The sequence below is a fragment of the Leptosomus discolor genome, chromosome 2 (genome assembly GCF_034619465.1).
Source record: "Leptosomus discolor isolate bLepDis1 chromosome 2, bLepDis1.hap2, whole genome shotgun sequence".
Lineage (NCBI taxonomy): Eukaryota > Metazoa > Chordata > Aves > Leptosomiformes > Leptosomidae > Leptosomus > Leptosomus discolor.
The window spans coordinates 51,428,127-51,454,348 of NC_141392.1; the positions used below are offsets into that span (position 1 = coordinate 51,428,127).

The 26,222-nt window shown below is 36.8% G+C and overlaps 1 protein-coding gene across 1 annotated transcript in view; it reads left to right on the top strand.

The window, feature by feature from the left end:
- The window catches only part of PRKN (parkin RBR E3 ubiquitin protein ligase), a 629,698-nt gene that overhangs the window by 106,404 nt on the left and 497,072 nt on the right, over positions 1-26,222 (top strand). The window contains exon 4 of the mRNA XM_086460407.1: positions 8,708-8,948. Within this exon, the coding sequence (XP_086316533.1) occupies positions 8,708-8,948 (241 nt within the window). The remainder of the gene's footprint in view (positions 1-8,707; positions 8,949-26,222) is intronic.

The following is a 26,222-nucleotide window of genomic DNA, read 5'->3' on the forward strand; positions in this document are numbered from 1 at the left end:
AGAATCTTACTTTGAATGTGTATAGATCAACCCTTTTTGTATGGCATTACATAAAAAGTACCTGTTAGAAGCTAAGTAGCAAGAGGTTCTCGTAATGGGTGCATCATGTTCCACATGGAAATTCAAAGCCACAGTAAGATTTAAGGGTATAAATAAGTAAATGTCTCAGGACTCTTCGGATTGTCTTTCCTTACAAAGTGTAGATGGAGTTTCTCCCTCTCACCTGGCACTTGCCTATGGGATGGAGTCTTTACAGAAGTCTTCAGAAAGTTCAGTCTCACAGGAAGAGAAAATATATAGCAATATATACCAATATTACTCCTGTGCTTACTGTCTGCTCTGATCCCGAATTATCAATTGGCAAACACAATCAGGACTTAGACATCTTCACAGGACATGAATGTTTCGCTAGGGGACGTTATAGAGTGGCCCTGAGTTATTACTCAGGAGCCTTTCATGGATTCCACTAAACTTCATTTGTCTATGTAAAAATAATTATTTTGCCTTTTGCGCTACCATTCCCAAACAGTAAGAGACAAAACCTATATTGTACTTACAGTACAGTAACATCAGATTATGCCTTTTTATATGAAAAGATTTTTAGTAATGCTGTTGTGTTTGGGGATGTTTTCAGAGAGTCTTTAGAGTGTCAAATTAGCACAAATTTGCAGGCATTACATTTCATCAGTGTGAGTCACTTTAACAGCCCCTAAAATGAGTCCAAAATGTGTATTGTATTCATTGTGGGATTGTAAAAAATCTTGGCAAGATACGGCTTATTACCTTATGCCTCAATGAAGGTGAGATTTTAATAAGATACCTGCAAAGACCACCAGTACTTAAAAAAAACCCCACATACCATGTAAGAAAGACTGTAATAAAGAATAATGTCAGAAGATCTATTTTGAAATTAAAACATATTGAACATTCTAAGAACACTAATTCAACCAAATCCCCAGGTTTTAGATTTGTCTGAAGAAGGTTTTCCTTTTTTACAGTGGGAATGTCTTTCAGAGACATTTGCTCAGGTTTTGGTTGCATTCCTAAAGCAGGCATTTCAAACACTGATTTAGCCATCATCTGCCTTTTTTCTTTTTTTTTTTTTTTTTTCCTTCGCTTCTCTTGCTTCATGGCACAGAAGTGATTTTTCCCAACACATGAATCAGCCCAAACTTTAGGCTTCTGTGATGGAGAAAAACGTTTTCATTAGCAAGATGCAAATGCAAAAATCTCGTCATTTTGTGAGGTTTCTTCCAGGGCAGGATGTGATTGGGAATCAGTCTATTCCTTTCCACCGCTGCACTCCTGCTCTCTAGGACATACTCTAGGACAGCCTAGCCAAGATCTGCAAATTCTAAAGGATATGAAAATTGGAACAGCAGCAAGTTTTTCTGCCCCACTACAAACTATTGAGGAAAAAACCTAATGTTCGGGAAATGCTGGAAAACATCGATCACCTTAGAGATAGCTTTTGATAAGGAAGAGGTCTATGAATGAAAGTCACATACAGGGAGTCACATGTAAACGATTCACATAAAATTGGGGTTTTATTAATTTGAGATACATCTAAATGCACTATCCCACATTCTGAGCTGATGTATGATCCATAGTTAGGAGGCAGCTAACCTGAATTAACCACTCCATGAACCTACTTAGAAATCCTTTGCTTATTCTCTCCTATACTTAGCTTGTCATCATACACCACACAGTCACTAGTTTAACAGAAACAGTCAGATACATTTTCTAGTGTATTACTGAAACTGTAGCTGTGATTATCCAGAAATTTGAAGGGTTTCATCTTAAAATAACTTTGGACTAATAATGACTTCTTAATTTTCCAGATGAAAAAAGCTTGAAAAAATATATTCTGTGTTCATTTCTTACCTGTAAGGCTCTGAAGCTTCTAACCTTCAGGAAAATTCAGGGGATATATTATAATTCCAAATATTTGTCTTTTATATAGACACCATAGGCTGTGATTATCTTTTCAAAATGAGAAAATCTGAGGAACTTGGCAGGTTCTAGTGTATTTCATTTGTGTAACATGAAAAATAAATTAGTAGCAGTGAGTAATCATTGTGATTCCATGTCCTGTATGAGGCCGATTTAACATCCTGTGCACTTCTCTGCATCTGAGATCCCGCAGTCCAGGTGTCGTTGGCAGAGATACCGTGCCACTCAAATGGAGTTGCAGTGGAGTCACTGTTTTTTAATAACAAGCCTTTCGTTCTTGTTCACCAGGAACGCAATGAATGGAGAATGTCTTGGAGGAATCGGTGTGCTTTGGGATGGTGGTTTTCTGGGCAGTTAGTAGTGCAATGAAAATGCTGTCATCAGTTTCTTATATCGGCATTTGCGGTGCAAAGCTCCACAAAAGTGGACTTGCAACTGAAAATTAGAATTGAGAGAGGGAGGAGTCTCACTTTTCTGAGTGAAGAGATGATCCAGTCAAGTAGACCTGTGTTTTAAAGGAACTTTTACTGTGAAGTTTTCTGATTATCTTCAGTTCAAAGCTATGATCCTTATAATGCCTGGTGAGGTCGCATAAGACCTCACCACCTCTAATGGCTGCAGGTGGTAAGGAAACCGACAGGTCAAAGATGTCTCCAGTGGCTCCCACCTAAGTGCCACTTTTATATAGGCTTCATCTCCTCCCAAAGAGTCTGCAAGTGATAAACCCCTCAAACTTTGTTCCGGATTTGTTCCAAAGTTAGTCTTACCTAGACAAATAGTTCAAGACTAGGCACTCTTCAGTTAGCCCTGCACTTGCTAATGGGATGAAGTAAAAAGGATACAAAAACACAGATAAAAATTTAAGGGGGATGGGGAGGAGGAGGGAAGAAAGAAAAAAACATAACACAGGGAAGCCACAATGAATGTGGCTTATCTGGGAAACAATACATTTATATGGCTGTTTACTGTATCCATCTTCATTAACTGTTGTTACAGAAAGAAGTTTTAACCATCATATCACATTAAGAATGTCCTGTCCTTATTTTAAAGATGTTCTGAAGATATAGTGTTACATTTCCTCTTAAAACAAGGCAATTTATTATATTCCAACAACTTAATGTGCTAAAGGCCTGCCTCCCATCCACTGGTGTTTGTCCCTGGTTGTGTTAAAATTGCAGTGATTCTGTGTCACTCATTTGCTTCCAGTTACTTTCAGATTCACTGTTACCTACTGAACTGAAAACTCCCATGTACTCCTTCCTTCATTTGCTGCAGTAGTCCGTCTTTGGAACTCTCATAGTAGTCCTTTAAATGATGCTAGGTTTTGGATTTAGACAGCAATGAATCCCTTTTCATAGCACATTTTTTATATCTTTCCTTTTATTCTATTTCTTTGGCTCGGTCAATGTTTAAACTAATGCAGGAACTGAATAGGAAGAGATTATAAAAGTTAGAGTACAACTGTTCTGCTAAGTGAAGGGTTTTCTGCCCTTTCATCACTTTTATTTGCATATGTGATGCTTTCAATAATACATCTATTTTTCCTTCTATTTTTAGGCATTGCTTAGCACCCACAATATTCTGAATACTAAATAAGTACAGTAATATATAACTCTGAAAATGTTGAAAAGATGTACTGAAGTCAAATATAGATGTATTCCACGGCATCATACAATAGCAAGTATTTTCTGGTTGCTAGAATTTAACTGCTAAGTGGTCTGTGTAATTTAGGCCCAGTGGTGCGCTGCCATTTTCCCTTGCCCCATGTGAAGCAATATTTAGTTCACTGCCACTCAGCAGACAGAACTCACACAAATGGATGGCGATACCAGATGAGGATGCTGATTTGCTTCATTATTTTAACACTGGTTAATTTCCCCTTCAGATTCCACCTTGCCATGACCTGTGGAATAGTCTCTGACCCCAAAAGCTTATTTGTTTTTTCTTTCTGTATCAGCTGATTAAATAAAAGATGTTAAGTCTTCTTGCAAATCTTGCTTCATCTGGCTGAACAGAATGTTAATACTATATCTGTGTTTTTCATTTTAGGAAACCTCTACTTTCAAGTTCATTAATATTTCAGCTTTTGCTTCCTGTGTAATAAAGGAAATTTTATTGTTGTTGCTTTCTTCTTCTTGCATTTTTGATTCATTGGTCTGTGATCAGGGAATGAAAATAGTCTTGTATTTCTTCCAATTACTTTCCTTTCTGTGTCTGCTAATTTTGAGACTTGGGCTCTGTCCTTGGGTTGCGAGAGGGTTACAGCAATAGTAGAGTGAGGTTTGGTGGGCTTAATATGCTGCCTTTTTTTTTTTTTTTTTTTTTTTTTCTGTTTAGAAGGATTCCTTTAATGTCTCTTTACACTATGTCTCTTTACACTATCCATGGAAAAAGACTTTTCCAATAAAGTTGGTGTATCATCTGCACTATTACATGGGTCCTATTGGTTTAGAGAGGTATATTGTGCTATAGGTACTCCGGAGAGCTATTTTATTATTTCATTCAGATTAATGAGACAAAAATGTCCCCCTTTTCCGTATAATATTGCAATGCAGCATAGTTAAGGAAAAGCCTAACTGGAAAGCCAACATTTTAATTCTTGTTGGTCATTCCTAGAACATACCTTTTCTCAAGCATTTACCTTGTGTGACTCTCTTACTGAGTGGCATCAGGCAGTCTATTATCTATCTGCTTCATCTAAATAGATAGCAGTTAGGCAAATTGTTCTTGTTTCCACTCTGTAGGCCCCAGGGATTCATGGGCAAAGATGTGGCTTTTCAGATAAGAAAAGTTTGAACTAGATTGTAGGTAGTGGAGTGTCAAGAATTGCTTTTTGAGTTTGGCAGGCAATAAAAAACCACCAAACACCTAAAATACCCCAACTGGTGGTTAAAACAAAATCAAAATATTTCAGATTCCTTTTCAAGACAAAATACCACAAGAAATTAGCTTTTTTACATTCAAATCCAAAGCTTTGAATTCAAACAATTCTCTGCTGTAGTGTTTCTTTAAATAAAACATTTCAAAATAAAGTGTATTGCACTTCAGAAAATATAAGTTCTCTAGTGGGCTATATATTTGTTAGTTGGAGAACGCTTCTTTCAGTATTGATATTACTATCAAAATATGTTGTCAAGAAGATATCAAGCAGAAATCTGCCAGAACAAGAGGATTTCAGAGTTGCTGAAACACTGTAACTCTCTCTTCATCATATAGCTCAGTCTCCCAAAGTGGCCTTCTAGTTAGCCCACAGCTGGCAGCACCAAAGAATATTGTGCTGCTCACTCAGGATGTGCTGATTCAGCCTTGTGAAATTCAACTTGAGAATTCAGAAAAAAGAATATGAAGGCAAAAGGTTTCAATGAATAAAAGTTTAAATTTCATCTGCTATGGATTAATTTTTCAAAGTTGGCCGAACCCCTTCCCTGTAAAGAACCAGCCATTAATGCTGGGTTTCATCACTTCTGGATCTTCTCAGCATCCTTTGCTGTAGTGCAAGGAGGTACTTCATAATCTACAATATACACACTTGCAGTATTTCCCGTTGGAATATGGATCACAGGCATTAATTTGGATCAACAGATAAGACAAGACAGTATCTCTAGAATCATTAAGAACAGCTATTCTCAAAAGAAATGTTTCCTGAGGCGTAAAACAAATACATGAAGAAAATGAAAGTGACATTGACATAAACAATTGTATCTTAGATTTGTGTTATAATAGTAACCTAAGGCTAAACCTAAACATTTACAGAAATAGTTTGAATTCTACCTCTTTTCTTAGAGAAAAAAGCTGCAGACCTAGCCCATCTACCATCTATGCAATGTAGTCTTCTATAAAGCATTAAGCACCCTAATTCTGGGAACTGCCTCTCATCTAGATCTCTTCACAAATAAGATATGATCGCAAACCGTTGTTGTTTTTTTTTTTTTTCCTTTTGTACCGTCTTCTCACTTTTCTTGAAAAGGTTGAGAATTACTTTCCTGCTTTAAATACAAGCTAAATTCAATTCAAATGTAGTCAGAAACAACATTACAAAACTGGTAATTTGGAATTCCATGTTTATTACTGCTCAGTGACTTCCATATCACATAGTGATTAATGTACAAATCAAAGGACGTTGTTTGTTTTTCCTAGCTGCTATCTTTGAAAAGTTACCCTGGCATCTGCTAATTAAGCTTTCCTGTGTCTGTGACCTACATTATCATGATCAGTAGTGATGTTCAATGTTCCAAAGTTGTTTTTGATAAGCAGATGCAAGAAAGCTAGGATACGTCGTGTTCACCTGCCCTTTTAAAATTAAAATTTTTGTTAAGTGAAATCCAGGAATACGCTATTGCTATGGTCATATGGATGTATAATTGCACAAAGTGCAAAGTTTTCGTCTTTTTTTGAACTATGTGTTTCTTAACATTGTTGGAGAGAGAATGGTAGATAAGATGGGAGTGTATTTTGCAGCCCTTCCTTTGTTTCTAAACTAACCACACACCCTCCAGCCTGCAAAAAGAACTGGAAAGGAACCTATACTTTTAAAAGATCAATCGATTTAAACCATACATCTAAATGTGCACAGCAGTCAAGATCAAGCAAGAGTGGTTGAAAAAGATTATGGTTTTGCAGAGGCACTTCATTTGTTTTAAGCAGCCCTTGCCATCCCTCTTATTCTCTCTTCTGCACCATCTTCTCAGTGTGACTGTACCAGAGCATCAAGCTGTGAGCTGAATCAGGGAACTGATGCAAACTTTAGAAAGAAACAAACTGAGAAGGATAGTGAATGGTGAGGAAAAAACCCTAAAAGACAGGACAGGGGCCACTTAGGCAAGCAAAACTGCCGGAAGAGATGCTCATTAAAATATGGTTTGACTGATTGACAGTTGATTAGAGGTTTCCAAGGTTGTGAGTTTTTACACATATACCTATTTCCCTTTGCAATTCTAGCTGCAACTAAGCACATAATTTCTGAGCTCCTCATTTGCCTAGTTTATTAATTTCATTATTAATTTTTCTTAGATTATTAAATTCTTTAATGCTATGCAGTATTCTTAGTTGGAGAAGTTTTAGAGTGACAGCCATGTTTTGGATTTTGTGTTAATGAATTAAATTATTAAGCTATTTAAATGGATCTTGTTAAAATGTTATGGGCAACAAGTTGTACAAAAACAGGAGACTTTTAGTGTCAACATAATGCTTTAAAGTTTAAAATCTAATAATTGCTTTGTTTGAATATTAGGACTGCAGCATCCTTGATCTGACAAATCTCCACTGGCTGATTAGTGCTTCACTAAGGAAAGAGTGTGTTATTAAAAATTAATTTTAGAACTGCATTACGTAAGAAATAAAGGGTGGAAGGGGAAATACTGAGAAATAATGCAAGAGAATGAAGGAAAGCCACTAAACAGAAATGAGACCAGAGGAGAAAAAGTTGTAGAAGAGAGAGTAGGATAATAACAAGGGTATAAACAGGACTAAAATATCTGTAAAGGAATTTTTGCAATTAAAAATGCATGTAATGATTGCAAATACAAACTAAAAATTTTGAATATTGTGTAGATAATGAGACAAATGCTTCTGAATTCTCTTTCTGTTCCTCCCAAATGTAATCAGCAGTCTGTCTTGACATTTCAGGGCAGACGTAGACAACCTCATGATGCTGCAAAGCGTTAGAAAATTATTTTCTTGAGGGAAGTTCAAACTTCTTTGTGTGTAGGTTGATCTTCGTACATCGTTCATTCATGACACTGAAGAACTAGTTGTGGATCTCCAGGAGATATCACCCAAAAAAGAACAATTTTTTTTGCAGGTGTGCTGTGGAAAGATCAATACAAGACTTTCTTGAAAGCCCTGCATTAATGATAGGTCATCTCTGTAATTTCTTGTTCTAAGGTAATGTTTTGCTTTCCTACTCTGTATTAGGAAAATGCTGAATAAAATGTGAATTCTATCCTTATTTATCATGGACAAACCTTTCATAAGATCCTTATTCAGCCTGCTTTTTTTCTAGGACACAAGATCTGGAAAGACTGTCTAAGAATCACCTCTGATGAGAACTGAGAAAGAGGAAGTACTCGTGTATATTTGAGACCTCTTGGGCTAAAATGGATAGCAATCCTTTTGTTTTACCCGCAAAGACTATAGCAGTCATGAGATCAAGATTTGTCTCATTCTGAAGTCAACAGTTAATGTCATCTTTGGAAAGAATGGGAAACTCACACTGAGTCTACGTCTACAGTCAGATTTAGATGGAAAATTATGCTAGGGACAAGAAACAAGTATCAGTCTTCATTGGTGGCATCATCTTCTCTGTTTCTGTTTGCAAAGATACATTGGAGTAGCTTGGCCTTGAACTCTCTGTATTTGTTAAATTTGACCCCAAATTACTACATGAAGAGTTGTGTATCAGCGTTGTCTTTGCAAATGCATATTAAGTATTGAGTATTCTCGAGTTAGTGGTGCTCCCTCTGGTGTTTTTCCTTTGTGCCAATAAACCAGGCTTATTTAGAGCTATTGGCTCTGGTCCACCATTTCCTTGTTAAGTGTTTAGAATTTGTAAGTGTTGTGACCCTTTTGCCAATGCAAGTAATCCTAATACCAGCAATTTACACTTGTCACTTTGCTTTAAACTCCATTACTGCACACTGAAATTCTACACAAAATGGCTTGGAGACCATTTAACAAATAACGAATTGGAGACAGAGGGATTTTGTCCCTTATGTCACAGTTAATTATTTATTGGGATTTTGTGTTTGTGTTGCAGAACTGTGACCTATCCCAGCAGAGTATCGTTCATATTGTTCAGAGTCCACAGAAGAACAGTCAGAACAAGGATGAGACGGAAGATAACTGTGCTGGAGGTATTCTAAAAGCCTTGGAAAGAGAACCTGAGAGTCTAACTCGCATAGATCTCAGTACCAGCATCCTCCCGTCACTCTCTGCAGGGTTGGCTGTTATTCTGGATACTACAAAAACCAGCATTTCTCTTCCCTCTGAAAAACCAGGTAAATTGGTGATTTGGTACATTTCAATACACAGAGCTGAACATTTGTCTGTTTCTTAGGGTGAACAGTTCTATACTACAGGAAATAAAACCCAACATATGATTTCTTTTAGTTGTTAAACAAAAAATACAAGTATATTAAAAGGTGATAAGGTTCTGATGTGTCTTCTGGCAAAATAATTTTGCTTTGTGGATAAGCAGAGTGGGTTTTTTTGTTGTTCCTGTCTCTGACTTGTATTATGCTAATATTTTTTACAAATTATTATAAGCTGGCAAAAACCCTGGAGGTCTTCAAGAAGGCAAAAAATAGTCTGTAAAATTTCCATTACAGAAGTTTCCTTAACTAAAATGTTGGGCAGCTTATGCATTGCAAATGTGTTTAATTCCCAATCTCTTGTAATGTTTTCATATCCATACATTTTGTAAAAAATGTTTCTATACAATACACTTATTTTTTATAAAAACATAGCTGGCACAAAATATGATGATGATTCATACTATGGATTTTAGCAGCCCTTCATCCACCAAATTATTACTGAGAATATCCTCTCTTCATCATGAAAAATCATCTGAGGCACAAGTTAAGTTACTGCAAATGGGTTATGCTGCAATATTTAAAATCGTTCATGAGAGAGAAGCTCAAGTCAGAAGGAAATATAAGAATCTTTTAGCTATTACTTGAATCTTCTCAAGAGTAACCCCCTCCTCACACATAATGTAGCTAATCCTTCCTGACAACTGTATTCTCCCCAGTGAAGACATCATTCTGTGCAGTACCAGATTCTGTCATGATGTGTCGTGATAGTCCGTCCGAGACATCTTTTTAGAAAGAACAGTACACAAATACCCTTTATACACAATATGGAATTTAATACCAAACACTTAGGTCCAGACTGCAGAAGATAATTCGTGAATATGACAGATACCTCTGTGACTAACCTGACCACAGAAATCATCATGCTTAACAAAATGGCTACTAAAACTGTTTCTTAAGTAACTCATGCAGAAAATACACAATTCGTGGGAGGGTCACAGGAGTATTCCTCAACTGACTTGATCAACCTCTCACCGCCAACTAATGATGAATGAGTGCAGTTTAGCAGCAAATTAGTACCCAGCTTAATGATCCACATCTCCCAATCTGAATGAGTAATGAGATAAGAGGGGCGCGTGCCGATTTAAATCTGGTAAACTAGGGACAGGGTTTCAGGCTGGGCTGACTCAAAAGCAAGGCAATGGTGTGAGCTTTTTAATGCTGCTCCTTATTTATTTTTTCACTACTGTACATGACACATACAGGGCTTTAATAGTTGTCCTTGACTTTACAGAATAGTTTATACATGTGTAAGGCCTTTTAAAACTTGTCATGTGATATGTTTTTCCACAGACTACAAACTCTGTGAAGCTGAGTACAAACTGATAGGTGTCTTCTATTGCAGCAAATATTTTCATGGCAGAATGACAGCTGAGGAAAAAATCTGTTGAGAATATATGTGGACTAGTTTTATCTGTGATTAAGTTGAGTAGACTTTTTTTATCATAAGAAAAAAAATAAGAAGGGCCACTCTAATGAGTGACAGTTCTGCCTGGAAAGCTGTTAGTAACAAGTACTTTATTTAAAGGCCTGTTATCTTCTCCTTGGTGTCTTTTGGCTCTCACTGTGAAAACTTGTCGTTGTGTCTTTCAGCCCCACCACTTTTGTTCAATATGTGGGATTTTGCTGGTTTTATTATTAGGATTTGGGGTGGGTTACTTTGTAGTCACATAATTCACTGAGTTAAGGAGTATTCTGGGTTAAAAATAATCCAGCAAGAAAAAAAGAAAAAAAAAATTAATCCAGAGATGAGTTTTCCAATCAACTTTACTGTACTAAAGGATTTTCTTTGGCACAGCTGAAATGAGTAATAGTAGTGGGAATGAGTGGCTGAAGGCTGTATATGCAACCACTGCTGCTTGCAATTATACTTACCAAGCTATTGTCTTAGAAGGTGGACTGTTGTTGTGGTGATCAGTCTACAGTAGAAACCTATACAGTTTAACCAAGTATAAACTTTTTTTTTCTGTGTGTAAGAGATCACACGCAATGAGTAGAGGACAAATTTAAACTTACAATTTAGAGGCAGAGGATTCATTAATTTATTATTGTTTAGTCTAACATGCTACACAGCTATTCCATAATTGTAGCCGTAAACACTGAGACTTCATTTCTTTCTGAATCCTAAATTATTTCTGTTTGTTACCACAGGATGCTGGCCCTATGTCCATCCCCTGCTTTTGTTTTGTTTGCCTTCCTTTGAATTTGACTGCAAAAGTAGTATTTTTGAAGTATTGACTTGAATGCTTGGAGGTGAAACTATAGAATTTTACCAGACAATCTACGAGAGAGACAACTTTTGTTATATTGTACTGCTATTATACAAGTAATATACTTATGTAGTATAAACTGCTGCACTTGATCAGACAAAACCCTTATAGCCTGGCATCCTATTTCCACTAAGGGGCATTATTTGCTCCTTGCAGAAGACCATAATAAGACATCCTCCTCTCAGCTCACCCCCACTTTAGTGGTGATTAATGAAAGCAACTCTTGGCTGGTCTGCAGAACCATCTTAATTACATTGTGTTTTTAATGTAAAATGCGTGTTTGTCCACGAGAAATTCAGAAGTTTAAAAAATATGGAAAAGGATCTGAATAATCTCTGCATCAATGATTTCCAGGTTTCCTCTCCTTGCAGGCAAAGGTAATAGAAATGCCTTTTTCTGTCTGCTAAATAACACCTTGCATGATTTCTAGTGAACATGTGAAAAATCTCAGCATGGGATTTTTGTCCTACCTCACCGCCACCTAATTTACAATCTGTCCAATATCTGGGACAAAATGCTTTGATAAACAAGATGTAAGCTAATCAGCTATGTTCCATATTGGTTGCGTATCAATAAATATGTATATAGGGTGAAGGGATTTTGGCCTGAGAAACAGTAAATCTGAAAAACATAAGAGTTCGTATGGCTCATCAGCTGAATATGAGAATGCATCATGATGCCAGGTCCAAGAAAGCCAATATGGTCTTTGGAAGTATAAACAGAAAACAGACTGGAGTGGAGAGGGAGAGTATGTTTTTCCTCTGCTTTTGACACTTGCAGAACTAAAACTGGAATATAATGCACCACTTTGATGTCTAAACCTCAAGGAAGCTGCTGAAAAAACTGTTAGAAGGTTCAGGAGAAGAGGCACAAGATTCCTACAAACGTGCAGGTCATGATTGGCTTATATATGTTGGTATAATCTTGTGGCATCCGTGGGAGTGCAAATTTGGCAAAGGGGAGTCAGCTATATTGGGATTTAAGCTTTCATTGTCTGGAAACTGAAAGCCAGCAAATATAAATACCACACATAGATTTTAACTTGCCAGGAAATCAACCACTAATGCAAGTTTTCCTGGCTTATAAGAATTCTCCTCATTTGGCCATTTAAAATATATACATATATAGGACATTTTTCTGAAACCTATGTCCAGCAACAATTATTGGACTTCAACCTAGAAGTAGTACGGACTGTGCTAGGCAGGAGGTCAGGCTACCGAATCACTTTGCTTCCCTCTCTAAGTGTACTTACCAGCTACCCATATCACGCAAATTTGTAATCTCAGGAAAAAAAACAAGTTAGTTTGACAGCATCTGTTTTCTGTAACCTGATATTAGTGTTGTTGCCTATTTAATTCCCAATTTAAATCATTATCGGCTGGTTTATTATTTTGTCTGAATCGGTTAGATGTGGTCATCATTACTTAGGTCTTCTTCTTTACAACTTTTAAATAGCGCACATCTGATCAGTTGCTGAGAATATCTTGGTGTTCTTTAGCTAGTCTTTTAAAAATGCTTGCGCGCAGGTTACCTGTCTCCTTATCTTTCCATGTTCCTCTTTTCACAGAAGAGTAAATAAGGTACTGCTATATATTGACTTAAGTGTGCCAAGCTGTAAATTCTAGCAGGAAGAGGGATTGATTCTTTTCCACCAAGTTAGGAAATGCTTTACCAAAACTTAATATATGTTAAAACCTCCTGTCCTTATAAATAAAACAGCTATGAGTTAGGGCAGGAAAAACTGTCACTACCAAAACCTCATTATTGTCAGTGCTTAAAAACATAAAGTGATGAACTGATTCCCACTGTATGTAAGAGTCTGATATATGAAAGACACAGGCAAATAATTTTAGAGAGGAAAGCCACAATTTAGGGTTTGGGTAGTCAGAACCATGCATATTTCTGAGTGATTCTATGATGAATTAAAAAAAAACCAAACCAACAACCACAAATCAATTTAACTGGGGGTATTGCTGACACTGTATGAATACTTCTTGAATTGTATTCTGTTGATTGTGTGTTAAAATTGCTGTGCTCTGTAATTGATATTACATTTTATTATGATTCTTTTAATCAAAATACCTAAAAGGATAAGAATTTTTGTGTCAGGTTTGTTTGAAGTAAATTAGTAGTCTAAGCTCCTGAAGTATTTTAAAATTACTTCACAGTTTTATAAAACCTATAATGTCAAATTAGTTCCAGATCGGGCAATGCTGTGGTGCACATCTCTACCTCCCCATTTTAATGTGATGTTACTCCTACCCGGTACCAAGCTGAGTATGACTGCAGCTGTTTCTTACCCCCTTTTTGAGAATGCCATCAAAATGGGAGCACTGATCCATCCAAAATGGCCTCCAGAGCTGCAAGAACATCTCTGTTCCAACTCTGAGACTTGAAACTCTATAAGTGCTCAGCAACTACACCAGACAAAACTAAGACAACAATGAACTTATTTTCCCATGACCTAATTTTGCTTTGCTGTGTTACAAAACCAAATATCTAAGAATCTATTATTCCCTTAGAAAAGGGAAAAAGGATTCTTAGAATTTCTTGCCTGTCATTTAGCTGCATTTTTACATAGGAAATTAATCAGTATAAAGATTTTTTTTTTCCCCTTGGCATCTGTACAAATTGTTTGTGGATTAATTATAACATAAATTAATTAATTAAATGTACTTTAAGTCCACAGTATTGTAAATCAGTAGTTTGAGGAGGGGAAGTCAGTATTCTGTGCAATTTGCATTTAGTAATTAGGTCCTATTTCCCAGAGTTATCAAAATTTTGTTCTAAAAACAAATAATCACAGTACTTACACTGACCTTTCTTAAAGTTCTTGAAATATTAATACAGTATTTAGTGGCATTACATGGTTTTTAGGTTAATTTTTTTGGACAGACATTCGTTTGAATAAGATTCATATTACTGTACAAGAAAAAGTAATAAATTACTTAATATGCAACCGATGTATTGTTTCAGTAGATACATTCAAGTAACTAGTTAGGTTACTATGGTATTTTCGGATTTGGTGCACTGACAGTTTACTTTTGTATTAGGATTAAACCACTGTTAATGTAAATGAAAACGCATTATGCAGCACATTGTGGTTTAGTTTGCATTTCATTCAGATTTTTTATAATGTATTATTTTACAAGCTTTTAAATGTGAAATGCAATATCAATTTGAGGCTCAATCTACATCCAGAGAAGGGAAGGTACTAATTTGCTTTTTTAGAAAAGCAGAATAAACTACCAACTCAGCAATCATATGTTAGTCCTGATTTTGGCAAATACTTTCTGGGAAGAATCCTGCATTTGTGTTCATTACACACTGTGTAAATTGACTGTATACGATTCTGGTTTAAACTTTAAAACAAAGCTTCACAAAATTCCTGCATTAACAACTCTCTTTGTGCTAATGCTTAGTTCCTGCACATTGTTAATCATTATCATATGCATTCAATACATACACAAAGCTGTTAGACTTTAACAGTTAGACCTTTTATCCTAAATTTTCTGTGAGTATACAATACCACAGAGCTGATGCCATGTAGGTTGCACTGATGCACTGTAGTCACAGAAATCTAGCTGATTAGGCCTGAGAGCTCTTTGACAAGAGAAACTGGAACAAAAGCAGAATTCTCTTCCTTCCTTTCCATCTTTCCTTTTCTTGTTTTATATTTTTTTACTACTTCCTGTCATCCAGAAATGGAATCTCCTCTGCTCCTTACTGCTTCCTTACTACATTGGTTTTGGTTTTACCAGCTACCCTTCATGGGCATTCCAAACCTGCAAGATGTTCGGCCCGTTTGCAGTCCTTCATGCTTGTTTGGTTTTGTTTTGCAAGCTTTTGTCACTTGGATGCCCCCTGTGCGCGACTATGCACATCTTTGTCCCTTTGGTGGTCATATTGCTCACATACTTAATGCAAAATGCTTACACATCGTGCCAGACTAGGGCATCACAGTGTTACCATATGTTTTTCAGAAGTAACCATATTTTAAATATGTACATCTGCGTTCTGAAAATCCATGTGTGTACTAAGAGAAGAGTATGACAATAACATTTTTATATGGTACAGTGAGATTACATTTAATTTTAAATCAATCCTGCTAAATATTTCCAATGTGTTGAATGAGAACTTCTTTAAAGTTTTGAAAGTTCTCAAGTCATTTGGTAAATGCTGTATAGTAAAAGTTCTCAGACTGGGATCTGTGTTTGAAGCCCTGTGATCCAGAAGAGTATTTACTAATGATCCATTGAAATAATGGTCACTGTGCTCTAGTCCCACTTTCTTGTTTGTAACTGTTAAAATATATTGCAATCATGGAATGATAGAATCATGTAGGTTGGAAAAGACCCTTAAGGTCATCGAGTCCAACCTAACACTGCCAAGGCCACCGCTAAACCCTAAGTGCCACATCTACATGTCCAGGGATAACATAGGGATCCCCATCCAGGGATGGTGACTCAACCACTGTTCATGTCAATATATGTTAAATTATCCTTCTTGATTAGGGGCTGTAGCTTCTTGGATTATGCTATATGAGAATGTTTAGAGGTAAGGGAAGGCATGTCCATAAGACAATGCTTCCTGTTAAAAGTTATTTGTAATATGGTAATGTTTCTGAAACAATAGTCTGTTTTTTGATGCACAGCAAAAAAGAGGTTTTCTGGATATGGGTCACATCTCAGCCACAAAAGAGCTATTATACAAGACCAAACCAATTGTCTATCCAAATCTGGTTCTCTTCTTTTTATATTTATCTGGTTTGTATCCAATACTTCAAAAGAAAGAACACATTCTTATTATATAAAGTTATATTTAGAGAAGGAGTATTTCTTTTTGCAAGTAATCACCTTTGTCTGATTATCCTTCATTCTGTTGACAAGAATGATAATGGCATTCTCTAATCTGACCTTCATTGAAAGAGCATTTCCTAAACAGTCTCCAGTGTCAATTCAAGAGTTAATTGGAGAACAGAGAGAGAGTTTTCAGCCCAGCAATTAACTACTTCTAATCTGTCAAAATTTCTTTTGAAATAGTTAAGCTTAAGAAAAATATTCTAGTTATTCTGCTTCCATTGGGGTTATAAATATTTGACATTACAAAGTCCTTGGAAGTTTGCTCTTATGTATATTGTATCTTCTGTTAAGGTTATTAACCCTTGACAACTCACTGCTGCAGTATTTCCAAATTCTATATATAAAAACTGATATCCCTTCTTCACCTTACAGCAATAGCAAAAAGTGATTTTATAAGACATTAGCATAATGGAACCTTTTCAATAAAATGATAAATTGAGCCCATTTCAGAAAACAGAACACACACTTGATAATTTATTGCAGTCAGTGCTGTGCTGGAGACCTCATTCATATCATATGCTTTTAACACTGATGAGAACGGTGCCATATTCTCACACCTTGCATGTCTGTGAAATTCATTTGAGAAGGGAAATGTTCTTTTCTAATAAAGCCAAAAGCACTTCTGGGAATGTTCATCTTTACATGACATAATTATGTCTTATGAAGGAGTCTAATTACTTTATTGTTTTTAAAGGTCCTTTCATGTTAATTGAACCTGGTAACATTTGCTAACTTCCCTGTGTCAAGGGGTGGGGTGGGAACACTGTTCTGTCCTTGGAATGTATTTTGATTGTTTATGAGTGACAGCATGGATGGACTTTCTTCTGCAAACGCATCACTCACATCTTTATGCCGCCAGCTGGCCAGGTGGCATTTGTAGGTGGAAAATGTTCTCTATTGACTAAACAAAACTATACATGTTATCTTTTCCAAAGTAATTGCTGGCATGAATTAATTACTGGTGCCGCTGGAAAATACAGGAAAGTAACATTTAGGAAACACCTCTTATGTGTAAAAACACAATGTAGAGATGTAGGGTTATTCTTTTTTAACAGAAGAAGTCCAGTTATGAGGCACAAAAAAGAAGAATGTTTAAAGTTCATCAAAAAAACAGTAGTTGGCACTACTGTGCAGCTTAGCACTTGCACTACATGGTCTCTCTTATGAGCTCTTACCATTCAAAATGACGTGAGACATAGTCTTCTCCCAAATCACGTGCTCAAGATTCATTAATGTCATTGGGAGTTCTGTGCACACAGCAAGGACATTGGGAGAACAGACCTATTAGAAAGGCTTGATCTCCAGAAAGTAATTACGTGGAACAGATAGTTTAATAAATTCAGTTGGTACTAGAAGATAAAAAATAGCCATACAAAACACATCCTGCTCTCTCTTTATAAAGACGGATAGCTTCAGTGGGACTAAATTTGAACTTCTGTGAAAGGAAAAGATCATTGCATTTGGCAGGAGAAGATAGATTCTCTGGTGGGGTTTTTTTTGAAGGAAAGAAAGGTTGTGGTAGGAAAATGGACAGTCAGTTAAAAGACCTAATTCATATTCACAGAAAAGCAGAATTAAAGTCAGTGCATGCTCTTGCATTGCTGTGCCAAAAATCTTTAGAATTTTGCCATCAGCTTTGTTTCTGTAAAGGTTTTACATTTCCACTGCTACCTGAGTAGCTATTGTTAGGGATGCCAAGGTAGTGGCCTTCGTGTCTATTAAGCCTTCTCTTCAGAGACTGACAGCAAGGATTTCAGTTGTTTTGTTCATCTTTTCTGCCTGTGGGTTTTTGTCTTTTTGGTTTTTTCTTTCTTTTAGAGAATATCTAATGATAGGAACTGAGGTTCTATATCAGCTTTATGTGAATTTCCAAAAATCCTTCAGTGTAAGGTTTTTTCCCCTGCTTTGAGGTACACTGAAGCTTTTGCTTAAACCTTACTCATCCTTACACATTCTGTATGAGACAACACTGCCTACATTATGCCCAGCAACTAAGATTTTATCCGGTTGGAACAGAATGAAGACCCATGCTGTGCAAACAACCATTGTTCTTTGTAATTATTAAATATTTGCTACAAGCTTCTGGAATGTTGATTTTCTATGGAATCTGTTGGTACTGGGCAGAAAGCTGAACTTAGTCAGGATTACAGCATTTGTGATCGAATTATCAAACTGAAAGGAAAATAAATTAAGAAAATGTCTTCCTTGATCTGCCTTTCAGTTATGAGACAGAACGATACAGTGGCCTGCAAGTGAAAGTATCTGGAATATTTCCAAGCTGGATTATATGTGCTGTGGCACCATTTTTAGTACAACTACTATGTTGGAATCACAGTTTCCTTAGTGAGATATTCAGGGACTGGAAGTCCCTATTTAATGGTTAACCTTAAGATTCAAAACTAGTATTTTTGAATGCTGGTTCAAAAAAACCATGAATCTTTGTATCCACTGAAAAAACATGAATCTTTGTGTTCACTGATACACCTGAAACTGTATTTTACAAGCTTGCGTGTACAGTTGGCATCTATGTGGGTATTCAGTCTTAGGTCTTTGACCTTGAGAACGTCAGATTCTGATTTAGCAGTTATATCAAACTGCTGCCATAACTGGTATTTGCAGATGAATGCTTCAGATTTAATTTTGACCGTCTATCTACCTGCAACGATTTCTGCATTTCTCGAGCAGAAGATTTGTAACTAAATTTCCACTTAAGATGCAAGCCTATCTGCTATATATCTATATATTTTATATATAGATATATATATGTTCTTATCATTTAACTACCCTCCCACTCAGCAAAAGAAAGATTGAAAAATCAAAAGTAACAGCTGCATCCTGGTGCAAAGTTTCCCAGGGCACCCTGAAAGCCAACACATTTGCTGAGCACCAGCACCCTCTTTCCAAGCTTCCATGATGCCCTACTGGTGTAACAGTCAGTTCTGTGGGTCTCGATATTTTCCTGTCAAAAGATAGGGATAGAGAAAAAGAAAGAAACATATGGATATGGGGATGGGGACTTGAGGTGCAGGGAGCGGGGATCAATGGGATATCATGCTCCAGGTTAAGCCTGTTCACACTGTGCTGTACTCACTGATGTTCAGCTTCGTGCAACACTGCACAAGTTATCAAGGATTGTATGATAAGCCTGTGGTATACTGGTTTTAGTGCTGGCTGACATTATTTTACTGCATGTTTCCTATGCAGATGGTTTAACCAAAGTTGTAACCAAGATCAAAAGTTCTCCTGAGCAACTGAAGTACCTGGACCCCCAATCCCTCTTTTTGTTTACCACAATTTTCTCCTTAGCTTTGCCACACAAAAAATACTCCATATTTTCTACTGGAAGAAAATTCTAGCTGGCAACAGTTGGTTGGTTTCTGATTTAAAGCCATACCACTTGGCAACTGAGTTTTTATCTACTGCAACTCTTCTCAGCCTCCAAAAATTATTTTTGAAGTAGCTGAATCAAACATCAATAGTGTTTTAAATAAAGTATGAACTGTAGATGTGGCCAGATGAAGACTCTGATTAACATTATCAGGGACTTTCCCCAAGCAGATTTTAGTTCTTTTGAAAAGAATGTTGTGATAATGCTGACAATAATGAAATAAATAGCAAAATATCTGCTATCTTCAGCTGTGGAAGGTCAAGATCTAAATTCAAGATTTGCTGCAGATTAATGATTATGGGTATTGTACTTTTGGACCTCTTGTTACCTAGTCTGTGATGAATAACTATAGATGTTCTTATCCTGGTTTCTACACTGAATGATATTGTCCACAATGATTTTTAATTTGGTAGGAACATAACAATGGCCATAGCTGAGGTAGTGTTTGACTCATGTTGAGCAATATCCTCTTTAAAACTTTAACTATTGTGAAGTATTTAGGATCGAGATGCAAAAATTCTGTTTCAAACAGGAGTGTTACCTATCCTCCACATTCTGTCTCCTAATCTGTAATACAGATTTTTCAGGTACACTAAATCTAGTGGTATAGATGTGAACAAATACGTTTCAACAAAGCGGAGTGCAAGGCCCTGCATCTGGGTCAGGGCAACCTCAAGCACAGATACAGGCTGGATAATGGGTGTATCAAGAGCAGCCCTGTGGAAAAGGACTTAGGGGTGCTGGTGAATGAAAATCTAAACATGAGCCAGCAATGTGCGCTCACAGCCCAGAAAGCAAATCACATCCTGGGCTGCAGAAAAAGAAACGTGGCCAGCAGGTCGAGGAAGGTGATTCTGTCCCTCTACTCCACTCTCTTGAGACCCCACCTGCAATGCTGTGTCCAGGTCTTGAGCCCCCAGCATAAGAAAGACGTGGACCTGCTCAAGCAGGTCCAGAGGAGGGCCATGGAGATGATCGGGGGCTGGAGCAGCAGAAGAGAAGGCTCCAGGGAGACCTTATATCACAGCTTTTCAGTACTTAAAGGGGGCCTGTACGAAAGATGAGGGCAATCTTTTTAGCAGGGCCTGTTGCGATAGGACAAAGTGTAATGGTTTCAAACTGAAAGAGGGTAGATTTAGGTTAGATATTAGGAAGACATTCTTTCCTGTGAGGGTGGTGAGACACTGGAAGAGGTTGCCCAGAGAAGCTGTGGGTGACCCTCCCTGGAAATGTTCAAGGCCAGGTTGGATGGGGCTTTGAGCAACCTGGTCTAGTGGAAGGTGTCCCTGCCCATGGCAGGGGATTGGAACTAGATGATCTTTAAGGTCCCTTCCAACCCAAACCATTCTGTGATTCTATGATTCTGTAATTGTATGGTTTTATTTCTGCCATCCAGGCACAAAGATCTGGTTCTGACCAGCAATATGTAGATAAATAAAAAATGTTCATTAATTATTGCTATCTGTAACAATAGCTTTCATTCTTCTATTTTTCCTTGATCTCTTCCATATTTCATTTTACTGTCTCTATTCTATCCCTACTATCCCAGTAGTCCCCCAGAGTCCAGGTACTGAAATCTCTTTCCCTGGCTGGCTGGCTTATAAAAATGCTCTATATATGGCAGAACTACAGGGTTGTTTACCTCTTACCTGTTTACCTGTTTATGTAGTAGATCAGGAATCTGAGTTAAGTACTGGAGATGTAGATACAATATCGTGATTGTTTCCCAGAGTATTGTGATCCTTCATTGAATAACACGTGAGGATCAGCTAGGAATCAAACGGTTACTAACGAAGGAAGTAGGGAGCATCTTGATGAACAGAGGCTGAAGGAATGTCTTCTAACTTATAGTATCACTTGGGAATTCACATACCTTTGTGAAACCGTCAAAAGGATTGTATGGAAAGAAAAAACACCCGCTTTCTTACGCTCACGTGAGATGGAAGAAAGGGAACAGGTTTTTGTAGAGATTAAGAGGTATGAAGTACATCTCAAGTTGAATGTACAGAATAGTCTTTAAGCATTTCTGTTTAACTTCAACAAAACGATTCTCCAAAATCAATTGGCTTAATTGATTGATGTGGCACTACAGGGACATCTGAGGGTTAAGCTGGCAGCTGCTGGTTTAGTGTCACACTAATCGGGAGTAAGGTAACATTTGGTTGCTAAAGCTCTGTTCTGTACAGAGTGTGACGAGGAGTGGAGTCTCAACAGTTCATGCGGTAGGAATGCTAACATGGGACAGAGGATGGTTTCCTAAACTGACAGGTTGAAGAATGATTGTAGGACTCAGTTTAAATTAATCTTCTTGAGAACTGCTATGCACTTTAGTCTCTAAAACGCAATGAACATTTAATACTAATATCAGATTTAAAGATACTGTACATATAGTATCAAAAATACATAATAATTGATGAATCAGAGAAAATATTAATAAATGAGCCATATGGTATATCGATAGTATCTCTCACTGAGAAGTCCCACAGGGCCTACATATTACTGCACTCTCACTTGATCATAGTTTTGCATTAAGGGAAAAAGGGGTAATCAAGGCGTTATAGTGACAGATACATTGTTATAGTCTTAGAAACTTCATTCTGAATTATTTTAAATATTTACACATTAGCTTAATTCCTTCTGATAGAGAAGCCGTTGTGTTCCTTCTGGATAATGGCGTGTTTTCCTGTTGTTTGTGAAGATGATTAAGCCAACCGGTTTTTGGCCAGGCACCCTGGAAGGGTCTCCCCAAAGTTCAGTGTGGAATGGTTATGAGTTGAAGCTCAAAGCTCTCATAGATAAAATCATGTATCTTGGCAAAGCAAGGGAGCTCGCTAGACAGTAGGTACCATCATCTCACTGCGAGGAGTTTTCAGAAGTGTTGAGGCAGCTATAAGAGTTGCAAGGGTAGGACTAGTCTATGTCACTGTTTCAGAGACTGAGAATATTGTTTCCGTGCTTCTTATCAAGTCACAGACGTAGATTCCTAGCAGGCTGTACATGTAAGCGTGTCAGTGAGGATTATTATGATTCCATTTTCTGTGCATTTAACTTTAATGCAATGAATCTTGCTGCCTCTCAGTTAACCTGTGGACAGGGAATTCTGTTAGTTATTGCAGGGCTAGAGGAGCTTTGAGGTTCAAGGTCTTAGGGCTCAATTATCACTGCACTCTCTCTCTCTCTTTGTCTGTCTGTCTTTCCTTCTTTTCCTGAAACACTTTGTCTTGTGTTTTCTTTCCTCCACAAGAGGAAGTTAGCTCTTTGCATGTGTGAAAATTTAACACTCTAGTAGATATTACTTTAAATAGCTGCTGTTTACTACCTATTGCTTAGATATCTAGGGCTAGTTTTAATAGCCTGGAAGACCTGCCTCCTGTCTTCCCAAACCCTTTTGCTGAATCGTTTAGAGAGATAAAGAAATCTCTTGACTTAAGTTTATATTTTCAAAATTGTCTTCTAAAAGCCAAAGGGTGTTGCTGCATATCCAACATTTCACTTTAGAGCATATATGAACACAGTATGTGAAATTCTAAGTTGAATTTTTTCTGAAAATCCATTTGCTACTCTTCACAGCATAGTGATGGTATTGCATTATATAAAAGAGATGCAATGACCATACCATTATGTTGTGGCAATACAGCATGGTAAAGTGCCATTTTTACACAATGATTTCCATTTTTCTGGATAAGTCTTTAAGAGAGAGATAGTCAGCTAATATAAATCTTGTGACTTCTTTAGAAGCAGCTAAGAATCTTCCTCAAAATACTACTTTTAATGAAATAATAAGTTACCCATGTCATTAAATAGCGAGGTTTGGGAACTAACTAGTTCAATTTTGGAGTATTAGTACTGGTATTTTCTCTCTGTAGTGAAAAAAGTTCTTTCAGCTGAGTTAGAGGTGCATTCCCAAGCTGTTTTTCTGCTTCCTATTATTTCTAAGATAAGTAAATAATCTTTAAAATTCTAGTTCTATAGGAGCTTCAGCATGAAAAGCCTGACACGCAGGGCATTGAGAATGAAAAGGAATACCGCAGATCAATTGGAAAGGCATCTTCCAGGGTACACTGTTATTGTGCAACATTTTGTAACACGCTGAAATATTTGTTAGAATAAAAGCACTGTCAAGTTATTTAGCACATTAATGGACAATTCTGTTTTCATTAGTCATTTATTTTTCTGCTAGAATAAAGATGTAGTGCTTGTTAAGGAAAAGAAAAGAACCTGCAGGGTTAGCTGTAGTTGTGAGTAAGATAAGCAGTTACTTGTCATATTTTTCTTTATTTAAATAAAGAACAGTTATATGCTTTGACTTGGAGAGCTGTCTTGCCTTAAGTAGAGCACCAGTTACAAACAGAAATACGGTTATAACATTTTGGTAGTATGGATTTGACAGTTATTTCCAGGACTTCTGATGATGGTCAGTGTTATGTGCACAGACTTGTAATACCATCTGTGTAACTGATAATGTCACTTCTGTGTATGTCCCTGCATCGCTGGTGGAGATCCTTGATACCAATACCTGAAACCATACTGAACCTGCGGTACATACAGTAAAGCCGGAAGGATGCGGAGAGGATTAGTGTGGCAAAGAGCCAGGTTCTGTTGAACAATAATTTTCTTTTTGATTATAACAAAATAATGCTGTTTCTTCTATGTTCAGTCCTTCAGGCTAGGGACTCTCTTTTGGTCAACCAAACATGGAACCTTGACAAACCAGTTATTCCATTTGTCCCTCAATATTAGGACTAAAAAAATGGACATCGTGGCAGGGGAATGGATTAGCTCTTTGGTTATAAGCTCAATTCCCGCTGGGCTTTTCACCCAAGTTTTAGAGTAAACATCCAGCTTGCAGTCCGATGCATAGCTTCTAGAGTGTTATTTAGAATCATCTCATAGTAAGCTATGTCTGTCTTTAATATTTATACAAGCTATATCTCAAATGCTTTTCCAAAGATATTTGTGCCCTTTTTTGGGGGCAGCAGTTAACTGACTCGTTTATGCTACCAGTCCCAGTGTATTAAAAGCTTATAGCACATTCCGTAATGTGGTTTCCAACTATTTGTCATTCTTCTCTCCTGGATTGTGGCCTGTCAGTAACTGTGGGTTTCTTTTTTTAAGTGATGATTAGAGTATTCTCTGATGTCTCTATTAGGTTCTGCTGCCCTACATTATGATATTTTTACTAATTTATAAATATATTATAGGTTATAGGATCATTTTTAAAAATTAAAATCTCTGAAAATCTGCATAGTGTTTGAAGCTGAAACTCTTTTACAAGCATCTGTGTATGTGAAAGCAACTGTAAGAGATACAGAATAGATACAGTGCTGGTGGAACTAAGATTTTTAATTCAAGTTGCATTCCCATTCCTTTTTATAGCTTTGTTTTCAAGTTTTTGAATGATGGGATTGATAATGTATAATTTATACCATGATTTTCCTTTTCCAATAGTTGATAAATGCCACTTGATATATGTTTAATTACTATTTTAAAAAGCTTTGTGTTAAATTTTAAACAGTTAAGTTTATATGAGTGTAAATGCTTGTGTGTGTCTGTCTGTGTCTAACCACAGTATCTTTAATCTGCTAATCGATTGTACATAGATCTGTTGCCCACTTTTTCTGATGGTTGTCACTCAGTTTCTGATGCAAGAGGTTGGTGAAGAGGGAAAAGAGAAGTTCATCTAAACTCTAGCTTGTACTATAAACTTGAAACATAAATTTCACTTATTTCCACTTACAGAAATGTCCATTTGATCTGTTTTATAAGACATTATCACTCTCTGAATACAACGGAGAAATTTTTCTTGCAGTTGTGAGCGTGCAAGTCTTTGCATTAATAAATTCCACATATACATCATATTTTTTTTATCAATGAGAAGCAGCTATTCTTTACAAATGGTACAGTTTTGAAATTTCAGATTCTTGCTAAATGTAGAGGTTGGGAGTTCAGATTATTTTATTTCAAATCTGAGAGATCTCTTTAGTCTCTGTCACTAGAATTTTTACAGCTAGCAAAGGTGCTTTACAGATGCTGATTTTTTTGAAGTGGAAGGGTGTGGGTGAGAAGTAATTTAGGTTGATGTTAATTTCCATTATCTTTATTACAATAGTTGTGTTGAAGTATCCTATTGCTAACATGAACTTTCAGTAGGGCCACTCACAGATAAAGTTCTGTAATTATGCTGAAATTTTCTGTGGCTTGATGCTATGTATAATCTCACTTTACCTTATTTCCCTTGTGGTAAAAAAATAATTTCTATTTTGTGAAAGTAAGATGATTGCATTCAAACTCGGAGCTCCTTGGCAGTGCAGCTGTCCATATAGTCCCTATATAGAGTGACATACTTTTTAGCTTTTCACCATTTTGCTGCAAATAAGGTGTACCATCATTCTTACTAAATGTATATACACTAAGGAATGAGGTGGCTGATTAAGGTGAAAGCATTTCTTGCTCAAAGAGCTCAAGCTCTTTGATTTAATTTTTAGCTCATCAAAAGCAGGTAAATTTGTAACATATTATTTATCATGATCTCTCTGGTCAAACCCTCACACTACTGTCATCTGGCATACAACAGCCCTTAGGAAATGTCAGACACCCTCTTACACTTGTTAATCAATACATTGTGGCATCCTTATTGAAAATTGCCAATACTTCTGTCTGA